The 18,911-nt window shown below is 47.7% G+C and overlaps 2 protein-coding genes and 1 long non-coding RNA gene across 3 annotated transcripts in view; 1 reads left to right on the plus strand and 2 right to left on the minus strand.

The window, feature by feature from the left end:
* The window catches only part of ASB7 (ankyrin repeat and SOCS box containing 7), a 22,124-nt gene extending 15,855 nt beyond the window's left edge, over nt 1-6,269 (minus strand). Inside the window, exon 1 of the mRNA XM_006771741.2 lies at nt 6,045-6,269. Coding sequence (XP_006771804.1) covers nt 6,045-6,255 — 211 coding nt within the window. The 5' untranslated portion in view covers nt 6,256-6,269. The remainder of the gene's footprint in view (nt 1-6,044) is intronic.
* A 2,224-nt stretch (nt 6,270-8,493) lies between these two features.
* Nucleotides 8,494-16,693, minus strand: LOC107184360. Its single transcript, XR_001515187.1, has 3 exons — nt 16,188-16,693; nt 15,880-15,978; nt 8,494-8,514 (listed from the first exon to the last, which is right to left on the minus strand). It is a non-coding gene; the product is annotated as an uncharacterized LOC107184360 (long non-coding RNA).
* Nucleotides 16,694-17,038: 345 nt separating this feature from the next.
* Nucleotides 17,039-18,911, plus strand: part of LINS1 (lines homolog 1) — an 11,119-nt gene continuing 9,246 nt past the window's right edge. The window contains exons 1-2 of the mRNA XM_015569109.1: nt 17,039-17,099; nt 17,852-18,094. The gene's annotated coding sequence lies outside the window, so the exon portion shown is untranslated. The remainder of the gene's footprint in view (nt 17,100-17,851; nt 18,095-18,911) is intronic.

Genomic DNA, 18,911 nt, shown 5'->3' on the forward strand with positions numbered 1-18,911 from the left:
GCAATTCCTCGTGAAGATAAATAAACTGGTCAGGCCTAACTGCCTGGGATCCAAAGGCTTTCTCCTTGCCCTGGCCAGTGCTGCTCAGTGGTTAGAGCCCCGGCCCTCGGACCGAAGGGTCTCGGGTTCAATTCCGGTCAAGGGCACGTACAGGTCCTCCAGCCCCGTAAGGGCATGTGCAGGAGGCCACCACTCGGTGTTTTTCTCTCTCTCACCCTCCTCCCCTCCCTCTAGGAATCAATGGGAAAAAATATCCGGGGGTGAGGTTTTTAAAAAAAAAACACACAAAGGCTTTATTCTCATAAAAGTCACCCTTAATGTCTGGTTTGGCCACGGAAGAGAAAAAATTCGTGAGTGCTCTTCCAAACAACGAAACAGAAAGCCTCCGAAGTTGTGTGAGCAGACATTTGTGTATTGTCTAGCAAAATGTTATTTCCTGCTAAAACGTGACAGCTGGGTCTCTGGGAAAACTCTACGAAGCAGAAAGCTCCATGGAAAAGAATGGTATTACGGAGAATGAAAGTTTCAGTGAAGTAGTCGTTGCTCAGAACCTGTAAAAAGTTCAGACTCTTACTAAGTAAAGTATACCAGTGCAATTTCTAAAAATCACTACATACAAACCAACAGCGCACAACGGCAACAGAGCATCCTGCCAGCGTTGGTCTTCGCTAAAAGGAAAATAGATAGCAATTCTGTAGGATGCGACTTAAAAATAAACGAGGGCCAGCGATTTTTGAACAAAGCGTCTTGCTGCCACCTGCTGGTCATGCCAGGAACGTCAGCTATGACCTGCCCGCTCTGATGGGATGCTGAGCCCTCCGTCCTGCTTCCCGCGCCTCCCTCACCTAAAGCAGGGAAGTGGGGACAGGCAGGAAGGAGGAGAGAACCCCTTCGATCCACGTGAAACCCTCACTGTGGCCAAGGCGCCGTTTCTAATCTCTACCTGACCAAGCAACAGCTGCCTGCTCGGTGAGTGAGACGTTACGAACACCTTCCATTTCCCCCACCTTTCGTCCACTCTTACGCGCATCCTGGACTCGCTGATTCAACAGTAAAAATGAAAACCATGTTATGGGAGACCGCACTTGGGGCTTTGGTTTTCCACTCTGGGCCTCTGCCAGGTTTTACTTACGCTTTGGTGTTACGCGGAGCTGGGAGGAACCATGATTAACACACAGAGCAAGGATCTGCTTAGCCTCAAATAAAAACCGTACAAACATACTGGCTGTGCACACGCGGAAAACAGCACAGAATATAGAGCTTTCAGTAACAAGGCATCAACTCTGCATAGTTACTGTCCTTGAGGAATTAACAAAAGGAAGATCTAGACCAGCCGTGGGCAAACTACAGCCCGCGGGCCGGATCCGGGGGCTCTAGAGCAGCTGTGGGCAAACTACGGCTCGTTTGAAATGAATAAAACTAAAAAAAAAAGACCGTACCTTTGATGTAATGATGTTTACTTTGAATTTATATTAGTTCACACAAACACTCCATCCATGCTTTTGTTCCGGCCCTCCGGTCCAGTTTAAGAACCCATTGTGGCCCTCGAGTCAAAAAGTTTGCCCACCCCTGGTCTAGACAGATGAAGATGCAAACAAAATCGAGTTTAAAGGTTACTGTTAGCCAGGGCAGTAAGAAAGAGATCTCATTTGTAATAGTAACAGAAACGATAAAAACATCTAGAGCCCCAGATGGTGTGGCTCAGTGGATCAAGCAGCAGCCTGCGGACTGAAGGGTCTCGGGTTCGATACCAGTCAAGGGCACATGCCCGGGTTTCGGGCTCCATCCCCAGTAGGGGGGCGTGCAGGAGGCAGCTGATCAATGATGTTTCTCTCTCTCTCTCTCCCCCTCTCCCTTTCTCTCTGAAATCAATAAAAACATATCAAAAAAATAAAGAAAGAAAAACACCTCGATATAAATTCAGTAGGAAATGTGCAAGGCACGTACAAAGACAACTTTGACGGAAGTTGAGCTCACTTTGTCCCATAGTCTCAAGACACCTTGAAATCTAATGGAAAATTTGGAAGTACCTATAAATAAAAGCAGATAAACATTTCCTATCAATATGGTGTGTTTTTTTCCCCCCAACAACTTTACCGGGGTTGCAAGAAAGCTCCCCAATCTTAAGTGTACAAGTCGATGAACTTGGACAAATTGTATACAGTCACGTTGTAACCACCACCATAATCCAAATATTCCCATCATCCCAAAAAGTTCCTTCCTGCCTCTTTACTGTCAAGTCTCTGCCCAGACTCTGGGCCCCAGGCAGCCACCGAGGTTCTGGCCTTCCTCGAATTTCACAGAAATGAAACCACAGGGTACGGAGAGTTTGTGCCTGACTTATTTCACTTAGCGTGATGCCTCTGAAATTCACCCGTGTTGTTGTTGTGTGTCCAAATGTTCATTCCTTTACATCGTTGAGTAGTTTTCTACAATATGGATCTACAATTATTTATCTACTAGAGGCCCGGTGCATGAAATACGTGTGGGGGAGGGGGAAGGGTGGGGTCCCTCAGCCCAGCCTGTGCCCTCTCCTAATCCGGGACCGCTCGCCTGCCTGCCTGCCTGCTTGCTCCTAACTGCTCTCCTGCCTGCCTGCCTGCTCGCTCCTAACCACTCACCTGCCTGCCCAGTGCGTGTCGTAGCGACCGGTCGTTTCAGTCATTCCACTGTAACGGTCGCTTAGGCTTTTATATATATAGGTTATTCACCAGCAGGTGGACAGTGGGCTATTTCCAGTATTGAGGCTATTATGAATATGGCTCCTATGAACATGCATGTACAAGTCTACACGGGGCTGTATGTTTCCCTCTCACTTGGGTACATACCTAGACCTGTTGGCCTGTATGTTATATGTACATTTGAGAAACTGCCAAACTGGTTTTTAGTGGCTCCACAATAGTACATTCCCACCAGCAATACAGGGTGGGGCGGATGTAGATTTACAGGAGTAGTGAGTATGAGAAACAGAGTTTATTCCTTTTTTATTTTTTGAAGAATTTGGCTGGGACTTCCATTATCCTATCTCTCACACCTAGCAGCCTGGGCCAGCCAGCAATCTTTGTTTTATTTTATTTACTTATTTTGTTTCATTGATTTCAGAGAGGATGGGAGAGGGCAAGATAGAAACATCAATGATGAGAGAGAATCATGGATCCGCTGTCTCCTGCATGCCCCCTACTGGGAATTCAGCCCACAACCCGGGCATGTGCCCTGACCGGGAATTGAACTGTGACCTCCTGGCTCATAGGTTCATGCTCAAACCACTGGGCCAAAATTTATTCTTGTATTATTATTGATTAATGTGTCACTTTCCATATGAACAACTGTAAACCTTCTTTTGCCCCAGCCTGTAGAGGCGTTCAAGTTGGTCTTCCCTAATACTTGGCATCGTAGCAATTTTAGTTTCTTCCACGCTAGAGAGTGTAAAGTCGTAACTTATAGGAACTTAATTTACACATCCCTGGTGACATGGTGATACTGAGCTTATGCAAGCGCTGTGTGTTGTGAAGTGTCTGTTGAAATCATTTGATTATTGCTATGGGGTTGCTTTTCTCACCGAGTTTACAACTCTGTTGTGTATACATTCTGGATACGAGCCCTTTGTTAGATACGTTCTGTAAATATTTCTCCTGGTCTGTCAGGCCTTTTCATTTCCTAGACAGTGTCGTTTAAAGAAGAAAAATGTTTAGTTTTGATGAGGTCAAGTATATTTTTCCTCTTACGGTTTTCGCTTTTTGTTAAGAAATCTTTGCCCCACACGACGTCACATAGGTTTTCTGTCTTCTTCTAGAAGTTTTATGTTGTTAACTCTTCTGTTTAGAGCAATGATCCATTGCTCGTTGCTTTTTATGTCCGGTGCGAGGTCAGATCAAGGTTCATTACTTCCCACACAGGTATCCAGTTGTTCCAGCAAAATCTGCTGAAAAGTCTAGCTTTTCCCCAGTGATTTTTGTCAAAAAAACCCCCCACAAAACCGTCTACCAGGCAAGTGTGGGTCTATTTCTTTTCTTCTTTGATAACCCTTACCTGAGGAGTGAGGATATTTTTTCTAAGGAGGTGGGAGTGGGAGAGACAGAAAGAGAGCAGAGAGAAACATCTATGCGAGAGAGGCACATTGGTGGATTGACTTCTGCATGTGCCCCAACCAGGGGTGGGGATCGAACCTGCAACCCAGGTAGGTGCCCTTGACTGGGAATCAAGCCTGGGACCCTAAGGTGGGGAGGCCAATACTCTAACCACTGAGCCATGCCCGCCAGGGCAAGTGTGGGCCTATTTCTGAACTCTATTCTGTTCCATTGATCTGAAAGTTTATCCATATTGTCCTGACCACTGTGGCTTTCTAGAAAGTTCTGACAGCAGGGAGTGTATGTCCTCAACCTTCTTTGAAACCGTTCGGGCCAACAAATCAACTTGTCCATTTTTTCAAACAAGCCTGCTGGAATTTTGACTATCTCTCCACCAACTCTATAGGTTCCTCAGACTAGATGTTCACTGATCAATTTTCAAGGTCACTGATTCCATCTTCTGTCAGCTCAAATCTGCTATTAACCACTCTAGTAAATTCTTCATTATAGATAACGTGCTTTTCAACTCAAAATTCATATTTGGGGATATATATGTATACATATACTAATATGATATATAACCTCCTATGTAATAAAGAGCTAATATGCTAATTAGACCAAACAGCAAAATAACCGTCTGGACGAAGCTGGGGCTGCGAGGGCCAAGCCCCTGGCACGAATTTTGTGCACCGGGCCTCTAGGGTATATTATATCTATAATAATAAAAAAGCAATATGCTAATTAGATCTGATGTCTTCCAGATGTCATTCTGGACATCCATCCTGACGAAGCCAGGGCTGGAGGAAGGAAGCCTGGGTCCTGGGTGCCGGAGGGAAGCCGGTGCCGGCAGCCGGGGGAAGGAAGGCCTACTCTTGCACGAATTTTTGTGCACCGGGCCTCTAGGGTACATATAACAAATTCTATCTGTTTTTGATAGCCTGTATTTGATGCGTTAGTGCCGTCATACATTTCTTTTATGTTTTGACCACCATTTCCTTAATTCTTTGAACACATTCATAAATAGCTGCTCTGAAATTTGTTCTTTTTCAAGGTGCAGGGTCCTGCCCTCGCAATATCAAAGATCGCTGATTAGCCTGACCAGTGTGGCTCAGGGCTATGAACCAGGGCTGATCAGTGACCTTTAAAAAAAATATATACATACTTTTTAATTGATTTCAGAGAGGAAGGGAGAGGGAGAGAAGGAGAGAAAAATCAAAGATGAGCCCAGCCGCATGGCTCAGTGGTTGAGCGTCGACCTAGGCTGTAATTCTCCTGCTGCAGGTACACCGCAGCCACTTCTGCTTCTGAAACGCGAGCAACTGGGCGAGGTGACGAAGTGCTTTTAGTTCAAGCCACCTGCAAACTTGGCTGTGTATCAACTACTGCTACAAGGGAAATACCACTTTCACCAAACTGATCTTTTTGACAATCTGGTTGCAAACAAAACTCAGCATAACTGTAACAAAGCTTCACATAGGGAGAGGTTATAAGAAAGTGAGCATTGCCCGGCTGGTGTGGCTCAGTGGTTGAGCAATGTCAACTACTGCCACAAGGGAAATAGCACTTTCACCAAACTCATCTTTCGACAATCTGGTTGCAGACAAAACTCGGCATAACTGTAACAAAGCTTCACATAGGAGAGGTTATAAGAAGGTGAGCATTGCCCGGTTGGTGTGGCTCAGTGGTTGAGCGTCAACCTATGAACCCGGGGGTCACGGTTCGATTCCCAGTCCAGACACAGGCCCGGGCTGTGGGATCCATCCCCAGTAGGGGGCGTGCACGAGGCAGCCAAGCGATGATTCACGCTCATCACTGATGTTTCTATTTCTCTCTCCCTCTCCTTTATTCTCTGAAATCAATAAAATATCTTCAAAAAAAAATGATATACACATGCACACAGATGTTTCAAATTAAATATAGTTTCATTTTAAACTTCTCCTTGGGGGAAAAAAGAGATTTGCTCCTAAGTAGACTCACCTCCGTGTTCTAGAAAGACTCGGACGCATCTTTCCTTTCCTCTGGCTGCTGAGAAGTGGAGCAGGGTCCAGCCGTTCGCATCCCGGCCATTCGGGGAATAGCCCTGTTCTAGCATCTTCCGGACGGTGTGGACATCCCCGGCGGCCACCGCAGCCTGGATCTGCAACTCTTCCTGGAGCTCAGGGTTCCTCCGACAGTGGTGGTGTAACATCCTAGCGGAGTCCACTGCTTACAAAGGATGCATTAGGTCACAGGGGTCAGCCTTTAAGGGGAGGCAGAGAACATGGCGTTTAGGATTCTGGGCTCCTGGCAGAGGGGCCATGACATGTTACGGAATTTTCCTTGGCTAAATCGCGTGCACCTCAGTGATGCCAGTTCATAATGAACCAAATCTATTATGACCCAGACATTCTGTGATTTCCGTAGGATGATGAAAGATGGCAAAAAGAAAGCTGCTCGGCCGGCATGGCTCAGTGGTTGAGCGTTGACTTATGAACCAGGAGGTCACGGTTCGATTCCCAGTCAGGGCACAGGCCCAAGTAGTGGGCTCGATCCCCAGTAGGGGGCGTGCAGGAGGCAGCCGATCCATGATTCTCTCTCATCACTGATGCTTCCATCTCTCTCCCCGTCTCTCTTCCTCTCTGAGATCAATAAAAATTTATTTAAAGACATACAGAAACTTAAACTAACATTCTTTTAGGAAGCCACTCCATCTGGGCTAATTTTCAGGAATAGATTAGACACATCTCTTAGTAGGCTTCCATTTCTAAAAATAAAAAAAATTATGGGCCAGAACCGGTTTGGCTCAGTGGATAGAGCGTCGGCCTGCGGACTCGGGGGTCCAAATTCGATTCCGGGCAAGGGCATATACCTTGGTTGTAGGCACATCCCCAGTGGGGGGCGTGCAGGCTCTTCCTCTCTGAGATCAATAAAAATTTATTTAAAGACATACAGAAACTTAAACTAACATTCTTTTAGGAAGCCACTCCATCTGGGCTAATTTTCAGGAATAGATTAGACACATCTCCTAGTAGGCTTCCATTTCTAAAAATAAAAAAATTATGGGATAAAGTTCTTTAAAGACATTTTGGTCTGTTATGTAGGTTAGACATCTTGGGATGATCTTGTTACCAATAATAAGTTATCGTGTAAAACTTCTTCTTATAGCCCTGGCTGGTGTGGCACAGTTGGTTGAGCATCATCCCATGCACCAAAGGGTTGCAGGTTCGATTCCTGGTCGGGGCACCAGAAAAAAAACAACTTCTCATTATAGATTATACAAAGGTAAACTTAAGCCTAACTTAGGCCACATCATCACAGCCTAAGAGCATAATCAAATATCCTATGCTATTTTATACATGGAAAATGGTATTACAAACTATTTTTTTAAATATGTATTTTTATTGATTTCAGAGAGGAAGGGAGAGGGCGAGAGAGATTGAAACATCCATGATGAAAGAGAATCATTGATCGGCTGCCTCCTGCACACCCCCTACTTGGGATCAAGCCCACAACACGGGCATGTGCCCTGACTAGAATCGAACCTGGGACCCTTTTGTCCGCAGGCTGACGCTCTATCCACTGAGCCAAGTCAACTAGGGCGGTTATAACAAACTCTTAAGTATCACTACTAAGTAACGTCATTTAAAAATATCGGGCTACTTCTACAGAGAGCTATTTCCTCAGAACAATTAGGAAATGAGAAATTTCAAGACGATCTGTCTTCTTAATAAACATGATTTCCTCCCCATCTCTTCACTTAATTATTTTTCAACTGACGCTAAAGTCAGGCCTCTCTCATTTTAAAAATGTAAAACCAGGAATCCCTGTTTGAATAGGTTTTTGCCTACTATTAGTATTTTTTGTTGTTGTTGTTGTTTTGTTAATCCTCATCCCATCTCTTCACCTAATTATTTTTCAACTGACACTAAAGTCAAGTCTCTCTCATTTTAGAAAATGTAAAACCAGGAATCCTGTTTGAATAGGTTTTTGCCTACTATTAGCATTTTTTGTTGTTGATGTTGTTGTTTTGTTAATCCTCACCCTGGGATCTTTTTTTTCCAATTGATTTTCAGAGAGTGGAAGAGAGGAAGGAAGGGGAAAGAGAGGGAGAGAGAAACATTGATGTGAGAGAGACACGTTGACTGGTTGCCTCCCGCATGCGCACAGACTGGGGCTGGGAATTGAACCCACAACCCTTTTGGTGCATAGGCCGACGCTCTCACCACTGAGCCACATCGGCCAGGGCTACCATTACGGTTTTAAGAGAAGATGGTGAAGACCATCAGAAAGAATGAACGGGAGCTACGGACGGGTCAAAGCAACCATCTTTAACAGATTCTTTTTTTAATGGGATGATCTACCTTGGCCCTCGAATGAGGGCTACTCTGCAAGAACAAAGGTCAAACACCATCAAACGAAACCTGGGTTTTCTTGTAGCAAGCGCTGTATGATGGATCGCTTCCTTCACCTAAACACAAATAACAACCGTGGGAAACTCCGAAAGATGACAGCGGCCCACAGCGGCCCGCGGCGTCTACCATTCGATGACCTTCACTTCAGCACCTTACGGAGCAGAGACAGGGCTTGGGACCCCCATTCATCTCCCCCCAGGTACAAAATCACTTATTTTTCGGGATTATTTCCCCCCTTAAAGAGGCAGGGTGTTTTTGGAAAAAGAATAAAGAAAATAATAAATCACACATTTGCTCTATTCAGAATATATTTTCAGACTTGCCGTATTTGAATTACTTTTTTTAAAAAATCCTCAACCAAGGATATGTTTTATTAATTTGAGAGAGAGAGAGGGGGGAAGGGAGAGAGAGAGAAACATGGTTCAATTGCCTCCCATACGGCCCCGACCGGGGATTGAACCCACAACCTAGGTACATGCTGTGACCAGTAATCAAACCCGTAACCCTTCGATGCACAAGAGAAAGCTCCCATCAGCTGAGCCACCCGGCTGGGCAATTATTTTTGTTGTTGTTGCTGTTAATCCTCACCTGAGGGTATTTTTTCCTCCACTGATTTTCAGAGAGAGTGGAAGGGAGGGGGAAAGACAAGAGAGAGAGAAATATAGATGCACTAGAGACACATGGATTGGCTGCCTCCCACACTCGCCCCAACTGGGACCAGGAATTGAGACTGCGACTGAGGTATGTGCCCTGGACCGGAACAGAACCTGGGACCCTTCAGTCCTTGGGGTTACCCTTAACCACTGAGCCAAACTGGCTAGGGCCTGAATTACTTTTGAACTGACACCGTTAGTCACTTGTTTTTTTCCCAAACAGGATTAAGAAAGATGAGAAAATGTGCGCATTCAATACAGCAGGTGGCCAGAGCCAAAATGGAATCCGTGACATGGAAAAGGAGATCATGACTTTAAACGCTGGTTCTTCATACGTCCAAAAGGCACCACGTGAGTCACTGTGAAGCTGTCATTCCTTTATGCACACACCCAAGTGAGTAAAAGATTAACAACAGTCTTGCCAGCTTCCTTATTGAACTCTGAAAAAATTCCCTCTACCACGCAAAGAAAAGGGATCTTGCCTGGCGGGTGTGGCTCAGTGGTTGAGCATCGACCTATGAACCAGGAGGTCACAGTTCCATTCCCGGTCAAGGGCACATGCCCGGGTTGCGGGCTCCATCCCCAGTAGGGGGTGTGCGGGAGGCAGCCGATCCGAGATTCTCATCATGGATGTTTCTCTCTCTCTCTCTGTCCTCCCTTCCTCTCTGAAATCAATGAAAATATATTAAAAAAGAATAAAAAAGAAAAGGCTTTGTGTTAAAAGATGAAGTGCCTAAATGGTTTCTCTCAACAAGAAAGAGGCACGAACAACAATAACTTGTGAAAAGCCCGAATGGGCGCCTCCGTCAGAGAAGGAAGGCCTCCTGCGCGCCCGCCGTGAGCTGGGCGGCTATCAGGCCCGGCCACTCCTGTGACCCCGGTTAGGACTCGCTCAGACAGCTCTGCCTACTTAACAGGAACCACGTGATTCTGGAAATGGCACAGCATTTCCCCCTTTTCTGACAATACCAACCACTGTCAATAATAGCCGTAGCTTTAAACCCCAAAAGCACTCTTTACACGCAGGGATCTTCCCAGGAATAACACATGGACTCGCACCCCATGCACACACGGACACATACCATGCACACACGGACACACACACAATGCACACACGGACTCACATACCATACACACACATCATGCACACACGGACATATACCAGGCACACAGGGACTCACACCCCATGCACACATGGACACAGATCCCATGCACACACACACCCTGCACACATACACACACACCATGCACACAGACACACATACCATGCACACATACACACATACCATGCACACATACACACATACCATGCACACATACACACATACCATGCACACATACACACATACCATGCACACATACACACATACCATGCACACATACACACATACCATGCACACATACACACATACCATGCACACATACACACATACCATGCACACATACACACATACCATGCACACATACACACATACCATGCACACATACACACATACCATGCACACATACACACATACCATGCACACATACACACATACCATGCACACACACACCATGCACACACGGACACACATACCATGCACACACAGACTCACATACCATGCACACATACACACATACCATGCACACACGGACTCACATCCCATGCACACACACACCATGCACACACGGACTCACATCCCATGCACACATGGGCTCACACACCATGCACACATGGACACACACACCATACACACACGGACACACATACCATGTACACATGATCCCTGGCAGCTGCAGCCCTTAAATTATGAAGGACGGCGACATTACCAAAGGTCCTCACAGTCCAAAGCATCACACAATGCATTTGATCTGGGTGCTGTTCTGTGGGACCTTGCCCTTAGCAGAGCCCAGCTATGCACGTGTACACCGATGAGGAAAACATAGAGACGATTGAACTTAAAGGGCAAAGGTGCCCATTGCAAACCGCAGAGGAAGTCCAGAGGTGAGAATGAAAAAAAAAAAAAAGTCTATTTCCTCTAAGGAGCGCAGGTCTGCAAATCTGACAGCTCATGGAAATCACCCATCGAATAAGGGAACACGGGCCGGGAGGCAAGTGTCTAAGTAAACGTACAACACGAATTGTTTTAAATCAATGATGACTCAGAATGACTAAAACTCTGAAGGTGCAATCTTCAGAAATTCCATTTCAGGGTTTACAGTTAGAAAAAAAGCCAAAAAAGCATACTAACAAGGAAGACTTCAGAATTATATACCAAATGAGCCACTTCCCTGATGTATCTTATTATTTTTAAAAACATACTTGTATTGATTTTAGAGAGGAAAGGAGAGGGAGAGAGAGACAGAAACACCAATGGTGAAAGAGAATCATTGATTGGCTGCCTCCTGCATGCCCCGCTACTGGGGATCGAGCCCATAACCCGGGCATGTGCCCTGACCGGGAATTGAATCATGACCTCCTGGTTCATAGGTCGACACAACCACTGAGCCACACCGGCTGGGACTGATGTATCTTTTTATATAATATTTTGTTGCCCAATGTTAATGCTATGTGTAAATTTGATGAATGCATGTTTTCTACTCTATATGGGGCCAAAAGATAACAATATAGGCCTCCAAGCTTTTCTGCTGTTGACCTTATTAGAAACTAAATATTTAGAAATTATATGTTACCATCTAGCCCAGCTGGTGTAGCTCAGTGGTTGAGTGTCCGACCTATGAACCAAGAGGTCTTGGTTCAATTCCCGGTCAGGGCACATGCCCGGGTAGCAGGCTGGATCGGATCCCAGTGTGGGCTGTGCAGGAGGCAGCCAATCAATGATTCTCTCTCATCACTGATGTTTCTATCTCTCTCCCTCTCCCTTCTCTTTCCCTCTCCCCTCCTCTCTGAAATCAATAAAAATATATTAAAAAAATAAATACAGAAATAAATGTTACCATCTAATTTCCACATGGATGGCCAAGTAAACTTCATTAAAGTTAAAATCAAAACGTCTTCCTTCATATAATTAAGAAGAAGTCTATAGCCATACAATGGAGTGCGGGAAATGAAAAAAACGAAACGTATTTCAGACCTGCCTAAAGTTACATAACGGGCACCCAATTGGCCCACTCGTCCCCAGTTACCGTCGGCATACACGATTAGTCACTAATGGCTCTCTGCATGCGGTTTTCACTGAAAAGTCCACACGTTTTCTGATTAAGGGACACCAATCTGAGCTGCGCTTTGAGATTTCACACAAGCTGGAAACAAGATAACAGCTTGCTACTCAAAAAAAAAAACAAAAAAAAAAAGTCAGCATTTCTTTGCAGAGTAAACCGAGAGACAGGCTGCTAAGGAAATAAAATCAGCAACTCCAAGAATATGGCCTCTGAGAAAAAAACACACACAAAAACCAAGCCACCAGTGGCTCGCAAGTCCTAACAGAGAAGACGGGCGCAGAAATACTACCAAGTCCAACATGGCCGAGATGTGTGTGGATGAGTTCTGCTGATGTGATCGAAAGACTGGAACCCCTAATGGAGTAGAAGGAGTGTGATGTTAGTATCTCACTCAACATCGCAGAGCGTTCATGTTCCCAAACAAGCAAGGTGTGTGCATATCCACCCCGCTCCTGGGCCTCCATATAACACAAAGATTCATTTATTCATTTTCATTCCTCCCCTGAGAATACTTTTTTCCATTCATTTTTAGAGAGACGGAACGGGATGGAGGAAGAGGGCGGGGAGAGAGAGAGAGAGAGAGAGAGACATCAATGTGAGAGAGAATCATGGATCGACTGCCTCCTGCACGCCCCCTACTGGGGTTCGAGCCCGAAATCCGGGCATGTGCCCTGACCGAGAATCGAACCCGTGACCTCCTGGTTCCTAGTTCAAAAACAAAAGAATATGCAAACCCTCAGAGCCCCTTAAAAGGATCTCTAGCTAGGTCTTGGCAATTGGAAGAATCAAGAAAGACATTCCTTTTCGTGGGTGGCAGAAAGTCTAGATGCTCAACCACGAAGCCACACCAGCCTGGCTAGAATTAGGTCTAAAGCGGGGGAAAAAATATTTAACAGGGAAGACCCGAACAGAAAACACATCATTTTTACCTTAAAAACATACTTCAAATATTTTCAGAAGTCCTCATTATTAGACATCTCTCTGGTGATTCGCACACTGAAATCATCAAAACGGCCTTGAACCTCACAGACTTCTGCCTGGCTTTCACTGAAAGGAAGCGGACCCTATGCACACTTACAAGGGCTGCCCTAAATGTTCACACCGGACCCTGTGCACACTTACAAGGGCTGCCCTAGATGTTCACACCGGACCCTGTGCACACTTACAAGGGCTGCCCTAGATGTTCACACCGGACCCTATGCACACTTACAAGGGCTGCCCTAGATGTTCACACCGGACCCTATGCACACTTACAAGGGCTGCCCTAGATGTTCACACCGGACCCTATGCACACTTACAAGGGCTGCCCTAGATGTTCACACCGGACCCTATGCACACTTACAAGGGCTGCCCTAGATGTTCACACCGGACCCTATGCACACTTACAAGGGCTGCCCTAGATGTTCACACCGGACCCTATGCAGTAATTGGCGTATGACCGCTACCCTTCCCATTGGCTAATCAGCGAGATATGCAAATTAAACTGACCCAGATGTTCACACCGGACCCTATGCACACTTACAGGGCTGCCCTAGATGTTCACACGGGACCCTATGCACGCTTACAAGGGCTGCCCTAGATGTTCACACCGGACCCTATGCACGCTTACAAGGGCTGCCCTAAATGTTCACACGGGACAGCCCCCGGTAGACACGGACTCGAAATCCCATTCTGCAGTGAGCACTCCCCGGTGGGGTCTGCCTCTAGGTCTCAAGAACATGCAAACCAGGCCGGGGCTGGTGTGGCTCAGTGGCTAGAGAGTGTCAGCCTGTGGATTCAAGGGTTCCGGGTTCGATTCCGGTCGAGGGCTCGGACCCTGGTTGTGGTCGGGGTAACCAATCGATGCATCTCTCTCACATCGATGTTTCTCTCTCCCCCTCCCTTCCATTCTCTCTAAGAACCATTGGGAAAATATCCTTGGATGAGGATTAACAGCAACAACAAAAGCATATGGAAACCCTCAGAGCCCCTTAAAAGTGTCTCTAACTATGTCTTTATGTCTTGGCAGCGGGGAGACTCAAGACAGACATCCCTTTTTTTGGGGGGAAGGCAGAGAGTCCCGTGGAACGGAGTAAATCAAAGATTTCCTGAGGACTTCTGCTATTTTAAGTGCTCCGCGGTACCTACAACTCCCTCAGCCGTCTTGAGATATTAAAATTACTCTGAGATTAACAAGTCACTTTAGATTCCCGTGACTGGATGTTAGGAAAGTCATTCGCTTGGCTAATTTCTGAATTGACGCTTGTCTGATTTCCCTGATCATACCCGCTTCTTTAGGAATTACACGAATGTCCTAAACATTTAAGAGGCACCAACAAAATCCAGCAGCACAGATGTGACGATGCCTGAATGAGATGCTTACATTTCTTTCCTCTTTTTCCCCTTCTCTTTTTTGTTTTGTTTTGTTAATCCTCCAAGGATAAATATCTGAGGATATTTTTCTATTGATTTTTAGAGAGCGTGGAAGGGAGGGGGAGAGACAGAGAGAGAAACATTGATGTGAGAGAGACGCAGCCATTGGTTGCCTCCCGCAGGCACCCTGACCAGGGCCGGGGATTGAGCCTGCAACCCAGGTAAGCGCCCTTAGCTGGAATCGAACCCAGGACCCTTGGGTCCTTAGGCTGACACTCTACCCACTGAGCCAAACCGGCCAGGGCTAGATGCTTACACTTCAATTTACCAAATTACCAGTAAGGGTTTTGAATGGAGAAATCTCAGTTATGAAGAGGGCAAAGAGAAAGCCAAAACATTCCTTTGTTTTAAAATTCTGGAATGTCAAATGATAACGAGCTAGTATGGAAAGTTTTATGGGTTCTAGAAAACCGGAGGTGTAACCAGTATTATTTTTATCTTTTTATAACAGCTTCAGAGCCCATCCACACGTGTCCCACAGAAACACACAAAAGCCTGAAGCATTCCCGATACATCAGGCCTTCAGGGGTGCGTTTTGCTTTCCCACAATCTACACCATTAAGGTACACCGACCCCCTTTTTTACTAGGGAAAAACTCACATTATTTTCCAAAACTCATACATTTCCAGCCATCACCGTCCTCGACCAAACCCTGGTGGGTTAGGGAACGCCAAGGATTTTTATTCTGGTGGAGCTGCTAGAAGGACGGCAATAGGAAGGGATCAGGGGGAAGCAGAAAACTGCGGTTTAATTAAAAAAAAAAAAAAAAGAGTAGAGCCATTCAGAATGAACAAGCAATCGAGGAAAATTCCTAGGAGAGTGAGGGGTGGGGGAGGGCTACAGAAAACTCTCTGAACCTCTGAGCAAGGAAAATGGTACCAGTGGTACCGTCACCAAAAGATAATGCAACACACAGAAACACCAGCCAGAGAGAAAGGGTGGGAAAGACGACGAGGGAGTGGAAAAGTTATGAAAATGCCCAGGAGCAGGGCAGAAAGAGCAGCGTTTCTGGGTTTGTTGTTTTCTGTGTGTGTGTGTGTGTGTTTTGCGGTGAAAAGGGGGAGGGGGGTTCAGGAACCAGTTGCACCCCCGCCTCCCACCCCAGGGAACCACCCTGAAACCAGAGCTATTACCTAATGAGACAGGGGCCCGGGGATCAACAATGGGGGAGGGCAGGGGAGGGCTGCTGGTTACCTGCACGGAGGATGCTACTGCTAGAAGCTCTCGGCTACTTCCCAGGTGGGTGAGCAGGCCTCCTCTTGCTTTCCAGGCTCCGGGAGCCAAACACCAAACCTGGAAATCAGAAACCAGGGAGAGAGGTGAGGCGCGGTGCCCCCGGGGCCAGGAGCAGGGAGATGGGCGGGGGGAGGCTTGGAGGAAGGGGAGCAGAGAGAGAGAGGGAGGGAGGTTGGTTCAGGGCAGGTAGGAAGATGCAGTGATTTTTCCCCCCTCCCTCCCTCCTAGCCGTCCCCTTCGCTTCAAGGGAAGGTAACTGACTTTACCTGTCTCTTCAGCTGCTGCGGCGCTTCCTCCTCTCAGCCTCCTCCACACTCACCAACTTCTCCATTGAAGAAATGCCTCGGGCAGGGCCGGACACGGGGGTTCCGGAGCCTCCTCCGAGCCTCCCGGCCCCAGCCCGGCGAGCATCCACAGACGCTAGGCGGCGGTCCCGGCCGCGGGGCAGCCTCGGGGCAGGGGTGCAGGGAGGAAGTCCCGGCTCGGGGACGGGCGGGAACGGGGGGGGGGGTCCCGGTCTGAAGGCTCCGAGCAGAGGGGCTGCCGCGGTCCGGGCCGGAGGCTCCCAGCTCCGAGGCGAGGACACGGGAGCTGTCGGGGCAGCGAGGTCTCGGCTTGGGTAGGGTCCTCGGTACCAGCTGCGAGGGCACCAAGCGGGGGGCTTTCAGGATGCACTTTGCACTGGGCCACCCCCGCCCCCTCCCTCCAGCACTTTGGGGTCACTGGGATGGGACCAAGCCTTCAGCAGCCAATCAGCGGCCGCCCTGGAGCCAGAGCCCGGAGCCGTAAACCAAGTCCAGGGTGGGTGGGGCTGGCGAGAGGAGGCGACTTGATTGGCTGGTCGCTTCCTCCTCTCCTCCTTATCCCTAGCGGCACCACCCCTTCGCCTGCCGTAAAGCCGACTGCGCATTCGCGACAGTTGGAGGAGGCGTGGCCATCGAAGCTGGGACTCGTCTGCGATTGGCTACACTCACTCACCCACCTCTAGGCTTCCCCGCTGTGGCTTCCAAAGCCCGCCCCTAGCGGAGGGACTCGAAGCGGTTGCTAGGAGACGCTGTACGCCGAATAGGACTTCTACGCATGCGGGAGGCGGGGCCAGCTCGGACCGTCTGTGCATTACGGTGGCCCGGAGGGGGCCGGCGGGCGCTGGCATGGCGGAGGCGGAGGATCCCAGACAGGTAATCTGAGCTCGTGTGTGCGGCCGACCGAAAGGCTGGCCCGAGGATTGAAGGTTGGGGAGGCGGGAGTCCCAGGGGCGCCTTGTCCCACCGCCCCCGTGCCGGGTCCTGAGCTGGTCTCCATCCCTTGGGCCGCGGTAGCTGGAGGCTGAGCAGACCTCGCCCTGCGCGGAAGAGGGGACCTGTCTTTGTAATGATGGTGATGCTTCAAGGGCTCCTCCCCCCCCGCCCAGGATACGGATTCCCCAGGAAGGAAGGGGGAAAGGGAGTAGAAAACGTGTGATGGACGCGTTTGCAAGCATGCATTCATTTAGCAGGTGGCCGGGCACCGTCCTAGGCGTTAGAGAAACAATAGTGAACAATCTAGTTGTGTTCGCTTGACCCTTGGAGTTTTTCACTTTATTTTTTTGAGAATTCTCACACGAGGATATTTTTTCCCCCCATTGATTTAGAGAGAGTGACATGGATGTGAGAGAGACACATCAAATGGTCACCTCCCTTATGCGCCCCCCCACCAGGACAATAGAGCCTGTAGCCCAGGTGCAAGCCCTGGACCGGAATCGAACCCGGGACCGTTTGGCCCGAAGGCCGGCGCTCTAGCCAGTTAGCCAAACCGGCCAGGCCGAGTGTTGGGAGGTTTTTGATTACTGGTTCCATCTTCTCTAAGTAGTAATCTGTTCAGACTTTCTATTTCTTCATGATTCAGTCTTGGTAGGTAGGTTATGTGTTTCCAGGATTTTATTTTCTTCTAGGTGGTCCAGTTTGTTGCATAGAAATGTATATTCACGCCTTTAAAACGAAAGGAAAGGCGGGAGAGCATTCTAGGCAGAGGGAACAGCGTGTTATCGAGAGCCAGAGTCAGGAGGGAACCTTTCACGCGGACTATTCAGTAAAGGAGGATGGGCTTCCTCCTACTTGAGCTGCATCAATGTTTTCACCGTAGAGGCCCTGTCGTTCCTCAAATTCCTGAGCGTGTGGTACTCGGCTGCGGTGGGGTAGGTAACCTTATTATCCCAATAATTGAAAATCAAATCTTGGCCCAATTGGTGTGGATCAGTGGTTGAGCTTCGACCTATGAGCCAGGAGGTCACGACCTATGAACCAGGAGGTCACGGTTCGATTTCTGGTCAAGGGCACATGCCCGGGTTGCGGGCTCCATCCCCAGTATGGGGCGTGCAGGAGGCAGCCAATCCGTGATTCTCTCTCATCATTGATGTTTCTTTCTCTCTCTCCCGCTCCCTTCCTCTCTGAATTCAATAAAAATATATTTTTTGAAAAAATCAAACCTTGTTTGCGTGCATAGAATTCAGTTCAGTTAAAATTTGGGTAGTGCTGCTGGCAGGGGTGAGAGGAGGCAGGAAAGGGGAAAGAATGAGGAAACCTTTCATTCTGCAGCAGCACTTAAAATGTAGAACCCGCCGAAGGGGGAAAGATTGGCTCAGTGGATAGAGCGTCCGCCTGCGGACTGAAGGGTCCCAGGTTCGATTCCGGTCAAGGGCATGTACCTGGGTTGTGGGCACATCCCCAGTAGGAGATGTGCAGGAGGCAGCTGATCGATGTTTCTAACTCTCTATCTCTCTCCCTTCCTCTCTGTAAAAAATCAATAAAATATATTTAAAAAAAATAAAATATAGAACCCTATTTTACCAACGAAGGGTAGAAAAGTCTTCTTTCTAGACGTTTTCCATTAAAACACAAAGCAAAACTGTAGCGTTGCCATGATATAATGTCAGCCTAATGTGGTCAGATTCCTTACCAGTACAATCAAGTAGATTGGTCAATGCTCATTGAAAGTTAGTCCCCCGTCCAGTT

This window comes from Myotis davidii, unplaced genomic scaffold, assembly GCF_000327345.1.
Source record: "Myotis davidii unplaced genomic scaffold, ASM32734v1 scaffold164, whole genome shotgun sequence".
In the NCBI taxonomy this organism is placed as follows: Eukaryota; Metazoa; Chordata; class Mammalia; order Chiroptera; family Vespertilionidae; genus Myotis; species Myotis davidii.